This window comes from Urocitellus parryii, chromosome 4 (genome assembly GCF_045843805.1).
Source record: "Urocitellus parryii isolate mUroPar1 chromosome 4, mUroPar1.hap1, whole genome shotgun sequence".
Classification (NCBI taxonomy): Eukaryota; Metazoa; Chordata; class Mammalia; order Rodentia; family Sciuridae; genus Urocitellus; species Urocitellus parryii.
This window is the reverse complement of record NC_135534.1, coordinates 65,167,785-65,191,072: the sequence shown is the minus strand read 5'-3', so window position 1 is coordinate 65,191,072 and position 23,288 is coordinate 65,167,785. Positions and strand designations below refer to the sequence as shown.

At 39.9% G+C, this 23,288-nt stretch overlaps 1 protein-coding gene and 1 pseudogene across 1 annotated transcript in view; both read right to left on the bottom strand.

Moving 5' to 3' along the window:
• The window catches only part of Pold3 (DNA polymerase delta 3, accessory subunit), a 40,585-nt gene extending 30,228 nt beyond the window's left edge, over positions 1–10,357 (bottom strand). The window contains exons 1-3 of the mRNA XM_026379504.2: positions 10,200–10,357; positions 8,893–8,948; positions 4,442–4,544 (exon numbers count right to left, since the gene is read on the bottom strand). Of these exons, the coding sequence (XP_026235289.2) occupies positions 4,442–4,544; positions 8,893–8,948; positions 10,200–10,259 (219 nt within the window). The 5' untranslated portion in view covers positions 10,260–10,357. The remainder of the gene's footprint in view (positions 1–4,441; positions 4,545–8,892; positions 8,949–10,199) is intronic.
• A 6,630-nt stretch (positions 10,358–16,987) lies between these two features.
• LOC113175258 (C1GALT1-specific chaperone 1-like) lies at positions 16,988–17,943 on the bottom strand (annotated as a pseudogene).
• Between the last annotated feature and the right edge of the window lie 5,345 nt (positions 17,944–23,288).

The following is a 23,288-nucleotide window of genomic DNA, read 5'->3' as shown; positions in this document are numbered from 1 at the left end:
AAAATGAAAACATATATGCAACAGAAAACATACATGAATTCTTCTGTAATCTAATATAACCTAAGAATGAGGAAGTATCCTATGTATGATTCAAATCCAGAAAAAATTAAAATAACCCATAAAAGCTAACAACTTTTGGATGAAAACAGAACTTCAACAAAAGTTCAAAGACAAATGATTAAGTAAGAAAAGTATCTGCAACTAGTATCACAAATGGTTAGTAGAGTTTCTTAAAAAAAAAAAAAAACCCACAAAACTAAAAACAAAGACCCTTTAGGAAAATGGGCAAGAGTTACAGATAATTGCAAAAGGAATACAAATAGCCCTGACACAGATGACAACATGTGCTGTGTGGAAACAGGTACTCTTCATACCTGTTCAGGAAAAATAAGAAATGGAGATGTATTCGTCAATAATCAACAAAAGTACATATACAGCCTAGTGACACATGCTTATAATCCCAGCACCTCCAGAGGCTGAGGAAGGAAGATCCCAAGTTCAAGGCCAATCCGGGAAACTCAGTAAGACCCTATTTCAAAATAAAATAAAAGGGCTGGGATGTAGCTCAGTGGGGAGAGGACCCCTGGATTCAATCCCTAGTATCCCCCCACCAAAAAATACATATACATTTATACTTTGATCCAACCATTCTACTTCTAAGAATGTAATTTCAAAACACACTAACAAAAATACACACAACTGCCAGGTATGGTGGTGCATACCTGTAATCTCAGCAGCTTGGGAGGCTGAGGCAGGAGGATTATGAGTTCAAAGCCAGCCTCAGCAATAGCAAGGCGCTAAGCAACTCAGTGAGACCCTGTCTCTAAATAAAATAGAAAATAGGGCTGGGGATGTGGCTCAGTGGCTGAGTGTCCCTGAATTCAATCCCCAGTAACCCCCCCACCCAAAATACACATTACCCATATACTCTGAGCTATTCACTGTAGCACTATTAGCAATAGCCAAAGATTGTAAATAACTCAAATAATTCAATGTGGGACTGCTGAATCAACTAAGACATATTTATCAATGAATCCAGATGTGGCTATAATGAAAGAGGAATAGTTTTATAACTGCTACGTAATACTCAGGATCTACCTCTCAATTTCTTACTTTCCCAGTTGCTGGGATAATTGGCATGATGTACACCATCACATCCAGCTATGCCACCATGACTGGCAGATGAAGCAGATGAACAGAATCTTTTTTTTTTTTGCAGTACTGGGATTGAATCCAGCACGTAGGAGGGGTGCTCTACCACTGAGCTTTATCCTCAACCCTTTTAATTTTTTGTTTTGAAACAGAGTCTTATTAAGTTGCTTCAAACTTGACTCCTCCTGCTCAACCTCCCATGTACCTGGGACTATAGGCATGTTCCACTGTGCTCAGCTAAATGTCCTCTTAAATTTAGAATAGAAGGCCCTCTATAAGTAAGGTACAGCATAAAAGTTTTTAACTTCTCCAACAGCTGGATTTTCAGTGTTCTCCGATGGCCCATGGGTTAAAGGCTCAGCTCCCAGCTTGGTGCTATTGCTTGATGGTAGAAACTTTAAGAAGTGGAGCCTAATAGGAAGTTTTAGATTAGTGAGGGCATTGCCCTTGAAATGGATTGTGGGATGATACTTTCTTCCTCTCTCTTTTGCATCCAGCCATGAGATGAGGGTTCCTCTGCCATATATTCCCATAATGATGTTCTGCCTCATCAAAGGCCCAAAAGCAATGGGGCCAATAAACTGAAACCATGAGCCAAAATAAACCTTTCCTATTTTTAAGTTGACTATCTCTGGTCTTTTGTTATATTATCGAGAAGATGTCTAACAGAATTTCTATAAGTTTTTAACTAATGATAGGTGGTACATATTTTGGAAGAAATTTTTTCTCAGAAAAATTCACTGGGGAACACAACTAGAATAAAATCCTAGGATTTCATCTAAGAATCCCCTGAACCCTAAAGATCAACTGCTAATACAATTTAAGGATTCCAAATTAAGAGTCCATGCCATAATGAGTTGGAGTAAAAACTGTATGTTATCTGAAAACATGAATTTTTAATTTTAAATCCTTATTCAGAAGATCTGTAAACTCTCAAAATTTTATGAATAGCAACATATGAATCTCTGTTACAAATTCTCAGATCAGTGACCAAAAACAAAATCACTGTAGGTTAAGCAACCCTAACTCAAAATCCCAAAGCTATAAATTCTGAAATCTTTTGAGCACTGGTATAGCATCAAAAGTAAAAAATTCTGTACCATGAAACTGGTTCATGCAGTTTCTTCTTTTTCTTTTGATAGTGCTAAGGATTGAACTCAGTACCTTGCAAATGCTACATAAACACTCTACCACTGAGCTATGTCCCCAGCCCTTAAGCACAAAATTATTAAAATACTGTATAAGATTACATTTCAGGCTATGTGTATAAGACATATATGAAACAAAGGAATTTCATGTATAGACTTTTTATATTAAAGTTCCAGGTGGTATCTGGTTATCCATCAACACAGATTACTACTGAGGGCTCCGAGAAGGAGCCCTGGTCCATGGGACTGGTGGTGAAAAAACAAAAGAACCATCACATAGATTTTAAGAAGATGAGAACAAAGAGGGGATGTCTACTTTTGGGAGGAAGCCAGAGAGGGGGTATTAAATCAGAATTTATCACATTTCCCAAGATACTTTATTATGCATATGCAAATATTGAAATAAACAAACAAAAAACATAATCTGAAACACTTCTCGTACCAAGCATTTCAGAAAAGGGAAACTCAACCTGTATTTTAAGGGAATACAATGATACTGAGGAAAAGACTACGACTAGTTTAAAGGTACTGACATACCTAAAGAGACACGAATATAGTTAAACCTAAAAAGAAAAATGACATACAGTTGCAAAGTTTGACAGTATCCATTCAAAAGCCATACAGAGAGAAAATTCTGGTGGCAGGTTTATCCTTGAGAGTAAATAAATCTAGACTGCTTAATTTCCTATTTCAGATATATAATGATATCTGATTCTAAACTTGCAAATACCTTGATTATCATTTGGCTTGCCAAATAGCTTGCCAATAAGTACAGAAAATGCTGGCTAGAAAATACAAGGATTTGATCCCTTGAGGAGTTTTGTTTCTTCTTATAAATTACTAAATTAACATTCCAGTTTTAAACATCACATGCTTAAAATTCTTTTGCTAAAAAACTAAGAATAAGTATTTAGACAAGTCAGGGTTCTAAACCTACGATTCTGAGGACAAGTCAAAAGGGAAGAGGGAAACATATTAACATATCTCTGAGAAGGAGCCCTGGTCCATGGGACTGGTAGTGGAAGAAGCAAAAGAACTATCACACAGACTTGAAGAAGATGAGAGCAAGGAAGATGTCTACTTTTGGGAGGAAGCTAGAGAGGGGGTATTACTAACATTGTTCCCAAGGCTCAGCCTGGTATAGGAGATGGAATAAGATATCTCGGCAGAGATTCCAGTGCCCACCAAGGCATGGGAATAGAATAATCTCTATGCCCCTGAGAAGGACATACAGAAGTAGTTAAGAGAAAGTCAACAGATTTGAGAAAGCTTTGTTGCTGGGTTGATGAAAACAGAATAGTAACCTGTGTTTAGAATGAGCAGATAACACCTGGACCACAATATAAAAAGAAGATGTAGGAGAATAAAAGTGTTTCCAGCCCATGCTTCTGCACTGTATTAGGTCAGTCCCCGGCCAATATTTCCTACCCATTAAACATAGCTACACAACTACCAAAATGAGTGCTCAGAATTAAAATGAAGTTAAAAAACTATTTTTTTTCTTGTTTGAACACTTAGATTTGTGGCTTGAAATATGAACAAGATGAAATTTAATGACCACTGTCTCCAACATGCCTTGAAGAAAGGTATAAAGAATAATGGGGGCTGGGGTTGTGGCTCAGTGGTAGAGCACTTGCTTAGCACGTTTGAGGCATTAAGTTCGATTCTCAGCACACCATTAAAAAAATATATTGTGTCCATCTATAACTAAAAAAAAAAAAAAAAAAAAAAAAAAGAATAATGGAAGCAGTCTCCCAATATCTTATTGCCTAGAAAACTGCATAATGATACAGCCTCTGTATCACAGTCAAGATATTTCCCAGGCAGGGGTTTTAGCACAGTGGTAGAGCACTTGCGTAGCATGTGAGAGGCACTGGGTTCAATTCTCATAACCACATATCAATAAATAAGTCCATAGACAACTAAAAAAATATTGGGGAAAAAAAGATATTTCCCAAACTTTTTTGAGTTTCAGATGTAGTCTAAAAATTCAAATCCTCTCTAAGATGAATATTTTGAACTTAAAACTTCCACAATACTGAATCATCTTCTTGTTTTTTTCCTTCTTCTCCAGTGTAAGGTTATAACACTGTTTGTAGCTTAAACACATATAAGCCCATTATAAAATTCTGAGAACTCACGGAATGTCCATTCTGAATGATACTACCAGACACTAAATAGGTGACATGCAGTTGGGCTCCTGAATTTTCCCTCCGTTTCCTTTCGACATAATCATATAGCATCCTGTTCCAAAGAAACAAAAGTAATTCATTAGTAATAGTTTTAACCTCATAAACTCTTTTAATTCATGACTTAAAAGCAGCCAGGCACAAGTGGTGTATCCCTATAATTAATACTCAAGAGGCTGGGCTAGGAGGTGCACAAGTTCAAGGACAGCCTCAGCAAGTTAGTGAGATCTTGTCTCAAAAAATAAAAAGGGTTGGGGATATAGTTCAGTGATAAAGTACCCCTGGATTCAAGCAGGATCTTTGTTCAGTCCATGAACAGAGGTTTTCTTAAAAGGGACTTTAGATTGGACTTGGGGATAGGAGTCAACTTGTTTGAGTTGGCATAGTGATTCAGTAAGTAACATACCCCTGGGTTAGATCCCTGGCACAGCAAAAAAAAAAAAAAAAAAAAAAAAAAAAAAAAAAAAAGTCTAATAAGAGGATAAGAGGGACAGAACCCACATTAAAATGGGAGCCATGATTTAGAATGAATACACTGCTGAATCAAGAGTAAGTTCAGTCACTTATCTATCTAGCTATGACAGATCCAGGATAAGTCAATTTTTCTAGGCTCTTAATATCCTGAGATAATGCAAGGGAATGCTGTACTAGATTAGTGAATCTCTTAATCTGGGATTCACATGTCTTGTATAACCCTTACCACCAAAGTATCAGCAAATATACATGTGCTTTTTGGGGTGGAGATGACTCAGGGTTTCAAGAGATTTAGAATTCATTACTCTAAAATATTAAAAACTCTATTATGTATATGATCACAAATGCCCAGCTCTGAAATCTAATGCTAATAATTACTCAGATTCAATGCTGCTTCATAACTACAGAATTAAATAGCTTACTTACACCACCCAATATCCAAAATATTCATTAACCTGAAAGAACCAAACACTAAATGCAAAATGTTGCTTTTAATAAAATCCTTTAATTCATTTTTATCCTTTCTTCCAGCAAATGTTGCAGCTGACTCCCCTCAATAATTTATAGTTTAATGACAAAAAGATATCATTTATCTTTTATTTTAAGAAGCATTAATTAAGGTTCTTATATCATACTTGTACCAGGACAGCCAAAAACTCAAAAATTCCAAGAGAAAACTCCACCTACACTTTTGATCATTCTCTTCACCTTCTTAGCTACCATGAACCACACCCCACTGAGTCTCCTACTACCCCTCCAACCGCCAAAGAAGATATACAAATGGCCAATAAGCACATAAAAGGACGTTCAATGTCATTAGGAAAATGCAAATTAAGACTATATGAGATACTACTTCATATTTACAAAGAGGTGAAATAAAGACATAATAAAAAGGGTTGACGGGCTGGGGTTGTGGCTCAGGGTCTGAGGCACTGGGCTCGATCCTCAGCACCACATAAAAATAAAACAAAGGTATTGTGTTCACCTACAACTAAAAAATATATTAAAAAATAAATAAAAAGGGCTGGCAAGAATATGGAGAAATTGAAATTCTCACACAATGTTGGTGAGATTATTAAGATGGTTCAGCCATTCTAAAAAATAGTTTGTCAGTTCCTCAAAATGTTAAACAGCAATATGATCCAGCAATTCCAATCTGAGGAAACTATACTTGAGAACTAAAAGCATATGTTTATACAAACATTTGTACACAGGCGTTCACAGCAGTGCTATTCATAATAATCAAATGTAGAAACAATTAAAATGTCCATTAACAGATGAACAGATAAAATTAAATTTAGTATATCCATGCTATTGGCTAAATTGAGTCTGAAAAAGAAATACCCTTGCAATACCCTTAACACATTAACATATAACCTTATTTGGAAATAGGGTTAATACAATTGTAAATAATTAAGTGCAGATCATACTGTAGTTGGATGGGCTCTTAATCCAACATCTATGGTGTCCTTACAAAAAAATGGCTATGTGAAGATAGACACACAAGGAGAATATTATGTAACAATGAAGGCAAAGATTGGAATTATGTAGCTACAAGCCAAGAAATGCCAAAGATCGCTAGCAAACCTAGATCGTGGACAAAAGTAAGAAAAAATTTCCTTACAGGTTTCCAAGGGAGCATAGCTCTGCTAACACCTTGACTTTGGCCTTCTAACCTCCAGAACTGAGTAAATAAATTTGTTGTTTTAAGCCACCTACTTTGTAGTGCTTTGTTATGGTAGCCTAATTAAGTGGAAACTTATACCATACAATGGAATATTATTTAGCAATAAAACGGAATTAAGTATCGATGCATGCAGCAACCTGTACAAATCTGGAAAACATACTAAGTGAAAGAAACCAGATATATTAGACTGTACATGATTCTATGTATATGAAATGTCTGGAATAGACAAATCTACAGACAGAAAGATTAATGGTTGTCTAAGGCTGGCAGGAAGAGGTTGGGGAAATGGTTAGTGATTGTTAATAGGCATATAATTTCTTTCTGGGGTGATGAAAATATTCTAAAATTGATTGTGGTGATAGTTGCACAATTTTGATTATACTGAAAACCATTAAACTGTATACTTTAAATGGGAGAATTGTATAGTGTGTGAATTATATATCCATAAATCTTTATATCCATAATTTTTTTTAAAAAAATTAGTATGAGGGACTGGGTTTGTGGCTCAGTGGTAGAGTGCTCACCTGGCACATGTGAGGCATTGGGTTTGATCCTCAGCACCACATAAATTTAAATAAATGAAATAAAGGTGTTGTGTCCATCTACAACTAAAAAAAATTTTTTTAAATGAATTATGAGTTAGGCACCACCACACCCACTATAATACCAGTGGCTTGGGAAGCTGAGGCAAGAAGATTGAGAGTTCAAAGCCTGCCTCTGAAACTTAGTGAAGCTCTAAGCAACTCAGTGAGATCCTGTTTCTAAATAAAATATAAAAAGGGGGCTGGGGATGTGGTTCACCCTTGGGTTCAATTCCAGGTACAAAAAAGAATTATGAAGGAAATTAATAGGATGATGTGACAAGAATTAAGAAGAGGTGAAACACTTGAAACAGAGCATTAGGGAAAGCTTATTACATATAACATGAAATCTGAGTTGAAACCTAAAGAATGAGGAAAGCTGGAAGAGGACCATGGCAGGCAGAAGAACTAGTACAAAGGTCCTACGATGAGAATAAATTTTGTATATTTGAAGAAGATAATAGGTGAGGTAGAGAGTAGAATAGGATTAAGTTGGACAGAAAGGCAGGAGCTAGATAGTGTTAAGCTATAAAAAATGATATATAATCAGTTTAGCGACAGTAAAATTATAGGCATCTTTAGTTCAGAAACTCTAACCCTTAATATGCATTTTTAAACTCCAACAGGTGTGTATGTGTGTGTTTGTGTGTATATATAGTAACAGTTGCTTCATTTCATATCTACACATTCATAATTGCAATGACTAATAACTTTTATAGATGTCTATAATCAAAGTCACTGAAGCTCTTAGGTTTAGACCAGCACCACGGTCTTTGCATTCAAAACCAGCTCAAGTCTATCCCAGGGCTAATAGTTTCAGGTCTTAAAAGCTTAAACATCACAGCCAAAATCAGTCTCCTAGACCTAACATTAACCCAAAAAAGTCAAATCAACCTGCTCTAGAGATTAGGGACTTTTTAATTCTTGTGGAATGTTTTTATAATTCAGAGAAAACTCCTATCACTCAAGGAACAGACAAAAACCAGGCTACCATAAGGAATAAAACAAAGTAAATGTGTTCAATATGTGTGTCCTTAGTTGGTTCACCAGTCCTGCAGAATACAGACTGTATCTGCACTTTTGCAGGCTGAAAAATTCTAGAGTTAAATCAAAAGCTTGCTATTCCCCTCCTGGGCTCAAGTTGGACCACAAGTTTCAGTGAGGAAACTCATACAGTAAAATTAAAAAATGCTCTGCATCATCTTAAACACTCCCTTTGTAGTTTCACTTAGTTTTCTTGTCATGTACTATTATACAGCAGTCAAACACCTGTTGACCTCCTTATGATAGTACTTCAATAACACCCCAAAATAAGCCTAAGAAGTACAGTGAAAATGTAGTAAAGATGTAAGATAACAGATATATAAATTTGAGTTATAAACAGAACTGGCAAGTCCATTTAATACATTAGAAATAACAAAGTGATGCTAACCAGAGGCCAAGACTGCAACTAAATCCAGCAAAATTTATCACCACACATTCATATACAAGCCCACTAACCCCCCTATAGAGATAAAAGTTATTAAAAATAATATTATTTCCCATGTATCCAGGAGAAAAAAATCAGTTCTAACCTAGGGGCTATGTGTAGTCATGAAAATCAAAATAAACAAAACAAAAAAACTCCAATGTCATTAAAATTGGAAGTAAACTGAACTTACTGTTTGGCCTGGTTAACATGAACTCCTAGCGTATAGCTCAGCCATTTGTATGTCACCTGCAAGAAACAGCAATATTCAAAATGTTTTATTAGATGACTTCAGTGTGCAGAAAATTCCCAAGGGCCTGATTCTCTTATAAATTACAATAGATGCCACTATAGTTTAGAAGAACCCTCTATCTGGGCAAATTGAACCAACATATTTGTCTTGCAAATACTAGGAAGTCTGTTTTCACAAACTGATTAATGTAGAAGAATCTAAAATAGTAAGTGGAATATGCATTTTAAAAACTCATTTCCCTCACATTCCTTGTTTTACTTATGCCCTTTTTTCATATTCTGTCTCTGGTGGGGCCACTACCCAAAACTATCCCAAAACTCACCCAGAAACTAGATGATTCTGAAGTGTATGACTTAAAACTTTTAGGGAAAGTTGCAGCCATACAAACATTAAAAGACACAGGTGTGGAGGGTCAGGAAATGAATGAGTAAAATGGATAAACTGTATTAGTGGTTAGATTGGGAATTACTGGCATCAATTCTGCATTCTTCCTTGATCCAGTAAGCCTCTTCTCTCGAAGTCTCTTCCTATTCAAAATGCTGAGCTTCCCAAAATAAAACTAATAGGTCAGGCAAAGGCAGTACAGCATTAATGGAGGAGAGAGACTTGGGTTCCAAAACTACCTATCCCTTACTAACTGCAAATAAACAATTTATTTGACCTCTTTGCTTCAATTTTTTCCTGTAGGGGCACTACCACCCACCTGAAGGGCGTTTAGATCACTGCAAAGTCTACCAAAGTAAACAGTCAATCATCACAGTTTGCAAAGAGCGCTCAGATCCGTCCTCTCACTTGATCTTTACGCCAACCCCCATTAGGCGGGGCAAACCACTATCAATATTTAAATTTCCAGGAAGAGGAAACCGTCTTGGGATTACACAACTTGTCACTTAACCAAGACACAATTTCCTCAACTGTAAACCTGGGACTCTGGACATCAACCACCTGAAAAGCTAGATGTACCCTTACAAATGTTCTCAACCAACGCCCCGCCCTCCGCGTTGACCTCGGTGGCGCCAGCCGGGTGCTCAGTTCCCACACGACCGCCCAAGACCCGCGGACTTGAGCGTAAGCCAGAGGATCTCCCCGCGAAAGTCCTCGCTCTTCCTGGGGCACGAGGGGTGGTGACCTACCTCCCCTCATCCAATCCCCACGAGGCTACAAGCACAGGAGTCAAGGGCCCCGCTGCCCTGGCCGGGCCCAAGACCCCGCTCTCACGCCCACATTCCCCAGTCCTAGCTCCTCACGATCTTGTTCTGGTCCGTGACGAACTCGTCTATATTCTCCAGATAAAGCTGGTCCGCCATCGTGCTGCAGCGCTGGTCCACGCCCGCTCCGAGCCCTTCTCTCAACCACAGCCACAGCTCCCGCCGGCGGGAAACAACTTCGCTTCCTCCCAGGTCGCGGGTCGTTTCCCACAGCAACGGAGGCGACGCACTACGGCAGCCGTCGGAGGGTCAAACTTGTCATGGAGACTGCGCAGGCTGGAGTGGGTGGAGCTAGTAAGAGAAAACGAAAGTGAGGAGCTGGGAAGGAGGACCCGAGCAAGGCAAGGCTTCGAACTTCAGCTGTGCTACCAAAGATCAAGACTAAATACTTAATCTTTAGGAGCCTCAGTCTTTTCTCTTATAAACCTCTCGTAGAATGAAATTTTTAATCTTAAAAAAAAAAAGAATCTTGTTAGACTCTATTATCCCTTCACCAAAAAAAGGCCGAAATTTGAAACCAGCTTTATGTTAATGGAAAGCGTGAATAGGAAACAAGTCCGTATAGATTCCAAGACAAGGTTTGCTTAAACAAGTAACTTAGTAGAATTTTAGAACTACCATCTTCATAATATAACAGCATTAGCATCTAATAACTTCTCAATAAGTGTTTATTGCCCTAAATTTAATTATATTAAAGGCAGTGAGATTTTAGAGGGAAAACAGTGGAATAAGAAACAAGGAAAGGTCCATCAACATCTAAAAAAAATATAAAAAAGAAACAAGGAAGCCAGGCATGGTTGGCACATACCTGTAAATAAATGAATAAAATAAAGGTCCATCAACATCTTAAAAATACATAAAAATGAAACAAGGAAGCCAGGCATGGTATGGCACATACCTGTAAATAAATGAATGAAATAAAGGTCCATCAACATCTAAAAAAAATTATAAAAAAGAAACAAGGAAGCCAGGCATGGTTGGCACATACCTGTAATCCCAGCTACTCCCATTCCTGAAGCAGGAGGATCATAACCTTACTCTCTCCTCCTTAAGGATGAGGTTTAACACAAGGGAGAACACAGCAGTTCTTGAGAACACAGCAGTTCCCCAGAATCAATCAGCCCAAGTATTTGCAGAAGCCAGACAAAAAATGGTAGGATATCAGTGCCAGGTACTGCCAGCAGTGGGAGCCATAGGATCACAATTCCTATGGGAGCCTGTGGCACAGGCCTGTAATCCCAGTGGCTCCAGAGGCTGAGGCAGCAGGATCACAGGTTCAAAGCTAGCCTCAGCAATTTAGCAAGGTCCTAAGTAACTAAGAGACCCTGTCTCAAATTTAAAAAAAAATAAAAAGGGTTAGGGATGTGGCTCAGGGGTTAAGTGCCCCTGGGTTCAATCCCTGGGAGAAAAGGGGAGAGGAGTGGAGGAGAAGGGGAAAAAAGGAAAGGGATAGATAGATAAGGCTGACCTTCCTCTTTCTTCCTGTTCATCCCCATATCATCCCAAAAATGGGATGAAGAGCATGTAGGTGTTAACTGTCTAGGAGTGCTGGGTTTGTTTCTCCATTCAGTAAAGAATTGGAGAACAGGACACAGAGAGAGCAAGCAAGTGGCAGGTTTATTGCAAAAGCGACAGAAACAGACTTTTCTAGAAGGAAGGGGTCCCTTTTGGCTTGTTCTTTTTATGATCTCTGGAATTTCCTCCTTTATCTCCTCAAGCTCATCACCATTATTGATTGGTGCCCCTTGTGTCCTCTAGTCTATCTTAGTTTTTTTTAAATTGGATCCCCCGCTTTGGAGCATGAGTACAGAAGTGTCTGTCTGATTGGGTCCCTGGCTTGTGTTCATGAGCACTTTTGTTGGAAGTTGACCTCCTTAGAAGGTCCTCTCTATGCTCGTTTGTTCTAGCCCTGCCTCTGACCTCCTCACCCTCCATCTTGCCCTGGCTGCCTAAACCCTTCTATGTCTCCCTCACAAATGGAGATCTCCAGACTCAGAGGGCCAGCTTCTTAGGAAAGAAGGCCTGCAGAAGCAACTTTGAAACTCCACCAGCTTACTGGGCTTCAAGGCTAGCACAGGTCTCCCAGGAATAGCATTCCAAGCCAAACAGAAGGTCAAAATCATGAAGTACAAGATTAAGAAGTATGACTCAGGGGCCCCATAACTGTTTAATCATCATTTCTCAGGGGCCCAGGGATTATTGATATTAAGGGATAAAGTGGATCATTCCTTCCTTCAACAAACATGACTAAAGGTCTCCTGTATGCCAAACTCTATGTGACTAATAGGGACACACAGCATAGTCTTTATCTCAGAGAGTTTACAGTCTGGGTGGTATAAACAGCATGTTGTATAGCATGAGAATAGGGTGCCATGGGAATCCAGAGGAGGCAACTACCCCAGCCTGAAGATGAGAGGACATAAAGAGAAAACTTCAGACTTGGCTATCTAGGTCTGGATTCTATATTCTTTCACTAAGGCAAAATATATGTGAAATGAACTCCTAGTGCTGCCTTTATTGTGTCTCTTTTTAAATTATTTTTTAGTTATAGGTGGGCACAATATCTTTATTTTATTTTTATGTGGTGCTAAGGATCGAACCCTGTGCCTCACACATGGTAGACAAGCCCTCAACCTCTGAGCCACAATCCCAACCCTTTATTGTGTCTTTTAACAACCAACAAGCCTATATTTCCTCTATTTTAAAGAGTTGTGTTTTTTAAAGATTTTTTTAAAAATATGGACACAATATCACTATTTATTTATTTATTTATTTAGTGATGCTGAGGATTGAACCCAGTGCCTCGTGCATGGTGGGCAAGCCCTCTACCTCTGAGCCACAACCCCAGCCCCTAAAAAGGTGTTTTTGTTGGATACAGAAAATGAAAAACCCCAAAATAATATGGCCCAGGGAGAAGGAATGAGGGAGAAGGCAATACACTGATCCTTTCCCAATACATTCTTTTCCAGTGATAGACAGGCCCAGGGAGGAGATATCCATCAAGTCTGAAATGACAGTTTCTGGGAAGAGGCCAAAGCATTGATCCCACCCTAAATAAATTCTTTCCCACATACTGACCACTGGCCCCACACCGTCCATCTGACCTAGTAAAGATAGCCCAAACTGACATGTTCATTGATCGAGTCACCCTCTCAGTGTAACCTAGATAAGCCTACACTCCCTCTTTGGCTAATGGCTCATTTTCCACCAGGAAAGTGGGTCCATCAGAGGTATCACTCTGTTCCTGAATAAAAGCTGTGCTGAGCTGATCCATGCAGTTTGCATCCAGCCTAGTCCTTTTTTTTTTTTTTTTTTTTTTTAAAGAGAGAGTGAGAGAGGAGAGAGAGAGAGAGAGAGAATTTTTAATATTTATTTTATTTAGTTCTCGGCGGACACAACATCTTTGTTGGTATGTGGTGCTGAGGATCGAACCCGGGCCGCACGCATGCCAGGCGAGCACGCTACCGCTTGAGCCACATCCCCAGCCCCAGCCTAGTCCTTTTGTTGCTAACAGTTTTGAGGCCTAGAATTTAACACAGTGTTAGAGCACTTGCCTAGCATTCATGAGGTTCTGGGTTCCATTCCCAGCACCACAAAAAAAAAAAAAAAAAAAAAAAAAAAAGTTGATTTATGAGAACATGTGAATAGACTGTCTGTATTGTGGAATGTACAGCTGCCAAGGCCAGGATATGTCAACCTCCTGGCAGCTGGGGAGGCAGGAACCCAAGGGACACTGAGATAAGCCTCCAGGTGCCTGTTCTAAAACAGTTTATCAGTTCTGTAAAATCAATGTAAAATCCCTCAGTTAACAAAACTAAGAGAGTGAGCCAAGAGGACATGCTTAGATACTGTTCCCCTGTTTCACACAACCAGCCTCTTTATTCCTCAGTTCAATTACCAAAAGTTCACAGTTCCACCTTCACCTTCTCAGACATTCAGAAAAAAAAAAAGCAGGAGGACCCATACCCATATCTGGCATGTCTTTTGTATATATTTTTTCCTTTCTCCCGTTGCTTGGGGGTTTGCAAGGTGCTTTGGAATAGTGATGATAAAAGTGAAGATAATTGGAAACTGCCTGAGATGTTTTGTGGTAGGCACATCATTTCTGGATTCTTAAAACATGAAGGGGTTGTTGTTCAGGGCTGGGAAGAAATACATGATGGTTTTCCCAGAGACCATTGCTTTCTGACTCCAAAATGCTGCTGGTTGGGAAGACTTCCTGAGGAAATGTCATCTGGGTTCAGCTTTAGAATCCAGTAAAGAGCAAAAGCCATTCCAGACACAATTTCAGTGGAGTGAGTTGCTCACTCTGCCTCCTTGTCTGTCTGTCTGTCTGTCTGTCTGTCTCTCTCTCTCTCTCTCTCTCTTTTAATTAACCATGAAAATAATTCTTCATTTCCTTCATATTGTCTGATTTTATCAATCATTTCTTTCAAATGATGAATTTATGTATCAATAGAAACACTGTTATCTGTCCCTGTCTCTCTCTTGACATCACTACTTCGTTTCGTATGTCTTCAGTTTTCTTCTTTGATCCATGGTTTCTACTTCTTTTTTAAATTTTTATATTTACTTTTATTGATTGATTGATTGATTGATAGATGCTGGGAATTGAACCCAGGGCTTAGCACATGTGAAGCACAGTGTACCACTGATCTATAGTCTGGACCCCCTCATAATTTTAATCATAATACCTCTGGCCATTGCCTTATCCCTAACTACAGATTTTCTTACCAGTTCTGTTTTGTAATTACTAAATCTGAGTTGTTCAGTTTTTTCTTTTAACAGTTATTTTTTTTTAAGAGAGAGAGAGAGAGAGAGAATTTTATTTATTTTTTAGTTTTTTCGGCGGACACAACATCTTTGTTTGTATGTGGTGCTGAGGATCGAACCCGGGCCGCACGCATGCCAGCGAGCGGCTACCGCTTGAGCCACATCTCCATCTTCTTTTAATCTCACATTATCAAAATGTTTTTCAGTAGACGGAAGCCAGGGAACAGCTTTCTCTTGGATAGGTACTCATTTATTAATTCTTCAATTGTTCACTGAGTTCCTTATATGAACTCACTATATATAAGGTACCATAGAATAAAAGAGACATATGGCCCTGTCTCAATACAGATAAGTGAACAGTTTTAAAAAATCATGTTATTAGAGAGGAAATGGGCAGGGAGCATCTACTGGAGTTCTTCAATAGGCTGTGGTATATATCTGTGCTTAAATGCAGGCTTAGATTGGGGATCCATAAGTTATAAATGGCAGCTGAGGCTACCGGAAGGGATGGGTTAGATTATCCAGGGACAGAGCTGAAGGCAGAATGCTAAATAACACCAGTAGTTAAGGGACATGCAAAGGAGGAAATGCCTAAAAAGGGAACTGAAAGAGAGGAAGATCCCCGGGAGGGTTCAGTGTGGAAAGAAAAGGAGAAGTGAGTTTGAAGGAATCATCAACTGCCTATTCCAAACGGCTTTGGATAAAAATAGAAATGTATTGGACTTGGTAATTAGGAGACCTTTAGTGACATTGGCCAGAGGAGTGGGAGACACAATAGCCAGAGTTCAGCAAGTTCAAGAATGAGGAGGAGTAAGAATTGAAGACAGGGTGGCAACAAATCTGGTCAGTTAACCTTGAGGAATGGAGAGGTGGGTGGGGCTGAGGATGGTCATGAGGCTTATAAATCTGCCCCTGCAACAGCAGGAGATGTGTCTTAGAAATGGATGTGACAGACATTCTAGAGGTACCTCTATCTAGAGAAGGACACTGACTGCAGGAACTGAAGGCCTGAATCTGTAGGACAGTAGGTAGTAGAGTCTCAGTTCCCACAGAATGCTACTTCTTCAAAGGTCTTTTCATCTCTGGATTCTTAGCACACCCCCCGACCCCTTGGCCAAAGTAGCATGGGGTAGGCCCTTAGCAAATATTTGTTGAACTGAGAACTGAATGAATAGATGGATGAAATTGAATTAAATACTTTTCTGTTCTATAGTCCCTTTTGTTGAGCTACAAAATAGTGTTTGTAGAAGGTGTTGTCTACTTTTCCTTCCACCACTGAAATTGTTATATTATGTGATCTGTTATCAGGGTGAGCATTATTGATAAGCTAACTGGGGGAAATTCAGCTTCCTTCAAAGGCCCAGTGATCAGAAATGAGGTGAGAGAAGTGACCTTTTAGAGAAAAAAACTTAGGACCAAGCCAGATACTAACCTGTTTTGAGAGCTTCAAGAGAGCTGTACACGGCTGCTAGAGACCCTGGAGGGAGGCTTCAAACACTCCTGTACATATAATTTCAACACATGGAACTTTTGGGAGCTCTCCATACACTTTGGGCTGACTCACTGAAGTGTCTTACCTTTCAATATTTTCTTCCAAGGCTCTAGAGTAAGTCCTCAGATGGAGGACTTTCCCAAACTCTCTCTCCTCTAGTCCCTTTCTCATTCCCCCAGGAAGATGCCTCCACATACTTCAGATCTCCCTGCACCTGCCCTATTTCAGAGCCTCCTTATTATCAGTCTGCTTTTTTCTTTTGTTTTTCTGCTGAAAGGGGAAATTCATGCTACTCCTCATATTCTCTAGGCTCATCTCTGTTCCAATCTGCCCCGCCTTGCCCTAGCCCACTTAAAAATATATTTATAATTATATCCTTTATTTGCAAAATTATTTTTAAAACATTTCTTTTTAACACACTTGAATTTTTCATATGTGTTTTAAGGGAAAAATTCCACCCTATTTAAAAATGTACTAGTAAACTTTAATGTGTGATTATATTGTATTACAAACAATGACAATGTCTTATATGATGATCAAACACATGCTCTTGTTCCATTTCTCAGTCATTATCAGAATCCTCTGGAGGCAAGAAAATCACATCATTGAAAAGATGTCCAAATGCCTTGAGATGGTATATCCCATACATCATTAGATGCATCTGATTAGGAGTCAGTCCATTAAGAGTAACAGCCATATCTGAACAACATCCTTCTACCACCTGGTTGGAGTGATTAGTCATTGCTTCTTTAATAAAAAGCCCAATAGATTTGGTATTAAATACATCTTTTCATCTATATCTTCTGCATTTTCTGCAAATACACCAGCATATTTCAGGCAGACTGCTAGCTGCTTATCTTCAGATATCTTCCAAATCATTCCTCTCTGTTCAGGATGCTTTTTTTAGGGACACTGAGAAGACTGTTAAGTCTTTCCATTGATTCTACGCTTAAAACAATTCCTCCTTCCACACTCACATATTCAAGGTCTCCATGTTTTATAGTGTGACCTATATAGAAAGGTTGTGATGGATCCTTTTTTAACAAAAAATACTTTCGATTTTCAACCATACAAATGTAGTGGGGCGCACAAGGAAGAACCAGTTGTATTGGTCGCCATACTTATCAAAGATGTATTTGTAAGCTTTTCTCATCACTAACCAACCACATGTCACTTGTTTCCATATTAATTGACTCAAATATTTCAACATTTTCAAAACTGAAAAACTCTGCTTTGTCACGGTGTTTGGTTCAAGAATCCTTCACTGCAGCCCAAAGACTCACATCTTTGGGTTTTACAAGGATGATACAATATACCTGCAAGCTCTTAGTGAGCTCTGCGTTCATCCTCTGAAACTTTCAAGAGATTTTCTTTGTTAGGAGCTGGTACATAATGAGGCTCATGGTGGTGCACTGTATTTCCAGGACCAATTCTAACATAGCCTAGCATTGTGATCAAAGCCCATAAAATGCTTCCAAGAATCACACTCTTCAAAAATGAACTGCTTTCAGAAAGCATTTTTCTCACGTCTTGAATGGCTTGGGGACAGGAAGGCCCAGCTTTCTTTCATGGTCATGGTACACCACTCTATCACGCTCCTGGCTGGGCTACTCTAGGTGCTGGTGGTGCCCTCTAGTTGGTCTTGCTAAGCGCCGGGATCGGGATATCCTGGAAGCTGATGCTGGGGGGGGGGGGGGGACGGGACTGGTGGGTGGCCAGCAGAAGAACCCTGTGCCAGGCGGAAGGGCCTATGGCCTTGTACCCTAGCCCACTTTAAAATTTGTTCCAGAATAATGTTTTTAAAACCCAAAGATGTGAGTCTTTGGGCTGCAGTGAAGGAGTCTTGGACCAAACGCTGGACAAAGCAGAGTTCTTCAGTTCCAAAAATGTTGAAGTACTTGAGTCAATTTATATGGAAAAAGTGGCATGTGGTTAATGATGGTGTTATTCCCTGCTTAAAATCCCTCCGTGGTTCCCAGTGGATTTCAGAATAAAGTCCCAATTTTTAGCAGAGAAGAAGAGTATGCTATATAGCGGTGGCGCACGCCTGTAATCCCAGGGCCTCCAGAGCCTGAGGCAGGAGGATCGAGGGTTCAAACTCAGCCTCAGCAATTCAGGGAGGTCCTGAGAAACTTGGCGAGACCCTGTCTCAAAATAAAATATAAAAAAGGGCTGGGGATGAGGCTCAGTGGTTAAGCAATCCTCAGCTCCAAAAAGAAAAGAAAAGGACTTGCTCGAGGCACTTCTGATCTGTCCTCTCTCACCTCCCTTTTCAGCAGAGTCAGACTGCAGCGATGCCAGCTCCAGACAACAGCACGTGTTTTCTTTCACAGCCAGGCGCCTTCACTTCCCACTTTTCCTACAGGTTGAAACATCACCCTCTTTCTCTTTTGACCTTCCTCTTACAGCCTCCTGATGGGTATGTACCTAGCCCAGACCATGCTGCTGTCTGTCCCTCTCTGGCATTGGCCTCATTGTGTATATTTTCACTATTTTCACAGATACAATCATATCAAACATTTGAGGACTTGGGTAGGTTACTAAGGATGTGAGGACTGGAGGTGGGGGGGACACTGCATAGTTTACCATAGTTCACGCCTTAAAATTTCCACCTAAGGTCTCTCCTCTCTGAAATTTCTTTCCTTCAATCAGCACTCCAATGCTGCATATCTGCATATGGTATCTGTTTCTTTTCCCTTGTTGCAGGGGGCCAGGGGTGTCATTGTAAACCTCCCTTGTTTCATGCAATCCCATTCCTTCCATCTCTACTCAAATACCAGGTGGTCATAAGCTTTGGTTATGTCCCTGCAGGGTAGTTTATCATAGATTCTCTTAATCTCTTAAAAAAGAAAGAAGAAAATAAATAAATGAATAATAAAGTTATCGAGGTGTCCACATCTTACACATCTCTCTCCTTGAATTTTCTGTGAGCTCCTCAAGGCCAGGCCTGCCTGAATCCCATTCATCTCTGGTGCAGATGAGAACTGGCACAGAGAGGAACAGTAAATGCATGTTAATCAGCATTGTCATGGCTGGGCCACAAGTGAGCCTCCAGACTGTGGTGTGACCAGATGGGGCTGGGGACTGTGGGATTGCAGGTCAGTGAGAAATACCTCTCATTTCCCACCCTAAAGGGTTGGGCTTCTGACTACCTGCCACCCACCCTTGTTCTCAGAGCTGACTCATACCCAGAAATACATCCACAGCCCCTGTCAACAATCTCTGCCTCTCAGTACTCTGCTAAGCCAGACAAAGGCACTATCCATCTGCTGGGCACTTTCACAAAGCCTTTCCTCCTCCAGGAAGCTGGCCGCCTCTGTGGCAGTCTCAAGGAGCCATGTTCCCTCCAGATTACCTCTCTTAAGAATAGGCTCTAGGTTTGTTCCCACCCTGATTGCGCATACTGTAGCATAAGGCTGCCATCTCAGCCTCCCCACAGCTCTCCCTGCCTGCAGTTCCCCCTCCTTTAGCCTGTCCTTCACCCCAGAAAGATGGTTTTAATGCCAAACGGATCTTGACCACCTGCCCCAGGTGACAGTCTTTTCAGGGCTTCCACTACTTTATTTGAATTGGGGAACAATATATATATATCATGAAATCCACCCATTTTAAGTATATAGTTGGATGAGTTCCAGTAAATTTTACAGAGTTGTGCAACCATCATCAAAATTAAAATTTTAGAACACTTGGATCACCCCACCACCACCACACACACACCCCAAGAATTCCACTGTGTTCTTATTTCCTACTCATGCAGTTAATATGCTTCCACTCCCCAGCCCCAGGCAACCACTGCTTTCATTTCTGTCTCTATAGGTTTGTCTATTCTAGAAATTTCGTACAAATGGAACCATACAATATATAGTCTTTTGTGTTATGGCTTTTGTTATAAATTGAATGGCTACTCCTCCACCCCTAGATTCATATGTTGAAGTCCTAACCTCTAGCAACTCAGAATGTGACTGTATTTGGAGATAGTTTTTAAAGAGGTACTTAAGTTAAAATGAGATCATTAGGATGGCCTTAATCTAATATGATCTGTGTCTTTATAAGAAGAGGAGATTCGGACATTAACACATGTAGAAAGAAGGCCATGTGAATATACAAGGAGAAGGTGACCATTTACAAGCCTGGAAGAAAGTGCAAACACACACACACACACGCACACGCATGGATTCTAAGTTCTCTAGGACTTTTGGTTAAGTTGGGAAAACAAGACCCACTCAGGAACACTGGTTAGAGAACAAGGCAATAAAGAATCCAGGTGCTAACAAGCACTGCAGAGACCATTTTGTTCAGATTGGCAAGACATCTGACTTATCTGGACCTCAGTTTCCTCATCTGTAAAATGGGGAGAATAATCAGACATATTGAGTTTGAGGTATTAGAGGAATATAAGTGCTAATAATTAAACAACACCTCTCTTCTGGGTGGTACTTCACAGAAGTTTACAAATCTTATTCAAGTCCTTTATCTCATTTGATAAACTTTGTGAGATAGTCAGATATTATAACATAGCAACCATGGAAGACTATAAAAATGGGCAAAAGTTATTCCCCTTCTTCATAACTACACTTTCTGGAAGTGTCCTTCCACACTGTTTTGGCTTTGTGATCTGCTGTGACTAGAAACATTCTTGAGCATGGAGGCTTGCCCTCTCTTGTTACTCTTGGAATCCTGGGGCCACCATGCATGTGATGGCCTAACTAGCCTGCTGGAGGATGTAAGGCCACATGGAGGAGAACCGAGGTGCCCCAGCCAATTGCCAGTCACCAAAATGTGAGTGAGGCCATGTTAGACACATGCTAGTCCAACACAGATCAGCTGAGCTGGCTGAGACCAGAATTATGTGCTATGTAAATCTACTAAATTATGGAATTGTGAGCTTAAAAAAAAGGTTGTTTTTTTAAGCCACTATGTTTCAGGGTAATTCATTTTAAAATGAAAGATTAATAAGACAAAAAGTCAGCAACAAAGCCTTACAGCTAAACAGTCTGGGGTTGGATTATAGCTCTTCCACTTTCTAGCCATGTGACTGTGAGCATTTTTAGAGCCTCAATGTCCTCACCTGAACAATGGGAGTAATGGCAGTACCCATTCCATGGGGTTGTGAAGATTCAAAAGGATGACAGAGGTCATTTGCAGCTTGTCTCAGCACAAAGGGAGTCACTGTCATGGTTGCCCCATCATTTTGACTATTAAAGATGAGAAAACTAAACTCTGAGGTGTTTGGTGACTTTTCCCAAGGTCACACAGCCATGAAATGACTGCACTTGGGACTCATACTCAAACTACTTGACTCCCACTCAGTGTAGGATTCCTGATAGACTAGTAGGGGTAGCTGGCTGGGGTTAGTGATGAACATTTAGTGTCTACCTGGTGACAATTACCTTCTGTTCTGATGTCAGTAGGAAGCCAAAATAGGCTGGAAACGTTGGGTATTTTACAACATTTTCTTCCTTTTTGTTTTCTTTTGTATTGTTTTCCTTGGGCTAGAGTTAATGAATGATCAAACTGAAGTTTATGAAAAGTAATCAGTAGCATAAAGCGTAACTCCTTGGCAGGCACCCACAGACACACCCATTCACCCTGTGTCTGACCTTATCCAGTCAGATTTTCTTTTTGTACTTTTTTCACACCGACTCTTTTCTTTCCATTTTCCCCACCTCAGCCTTTGGTCCTGAGATCTGCAATGGCCTCCAAACTATTCTGGTGTTTCCCATTGTAGTCCTTTCTGCTCTTCTGCCACCTTTCTCCAGCCACTTTTTGGCCCCTGCACTAGCACATGGCTGATGCTCCTCGAAGCATGAGCTGCTGGCTAGAGGTTTCTGAGTGTTGGAATGTAAGGCCTCTATGTGCCTCACACACGCTGGAGTAGATGCCCCACCACAACGCCTTCCACATCTGACCCTTTATGAGAGGAGCACAGGAACCCTGTACACTGCAGGTACATACCGCTAATGAGCAGCAGATGGCAGAGTCACCTCTCTTTTTCCATCTCCTGCTGGTGTTCCTTCCTCACATGAAGAATAACAATGAAGACAGCACCGCAGCGGCCAAGTAGAGAAAGTTCTGTGAGATGAAATTTAATTGAATTAATGGTCTGGATTAAAAGAAAGAAAGAAAGAAAGAAAAAGATTTCACATTAAATTTACATTTTGGGCTTTTAAGAAAAAAAAATCCAAATATCTGGCTGCCATCTTCTGTCAAGTCACAGGCTCTATTGTAAACCAAAGTCCTTATTATTTCACCATGTTCTCCCCAACACTTAGGTCAAGTTCTTTTGCCATCATCCAGGTGCTTGTACTGTTATTTTTCTTAAGCCTTTTACTTACAAGTAAAATATTTCTTAATCACACCTTCAATCAAAGTAAGAAAATAGGACCCAGAATGAGAAGACCATAAGTTTCCAAAGAAGAGGGCCTGGAGAAGAACACATCTCTTTATGAAAAGGAAGCAAGCACAGTGCATATGTGTTGCCAGAACATAACCTAAAATGCCATCGTGAAAGTAAAGCTTGAGAAGAACCATGAGAAGAATATACACAAAATGTGAGATGAAAAAGCAACAAAGTGGAAAAAAAGTGCCAGGTGTGGTGGTACACGCCTGTAATCCCAGTGGCTCAGGAAGCTGAGGCAGGAGGATTGCAAGTTCAAAGCCAGTCTCAGCAACTCAGTGAGGTGCTAAGCAACTCAATAAGACCCTGTCTCTAAATAAAATATAAAAAAAGGGCTGGGGATGTGACTCAGTGGGTTAAGCACCCCTGAGTTCAATCCCCAGTACAAAAAAAAAAAAAAAAGAAAAGAAAAAAAAGCATCCAAAATTGCAACAGAATTTGTCCTTTGGAATGCAAATTCCTGTCT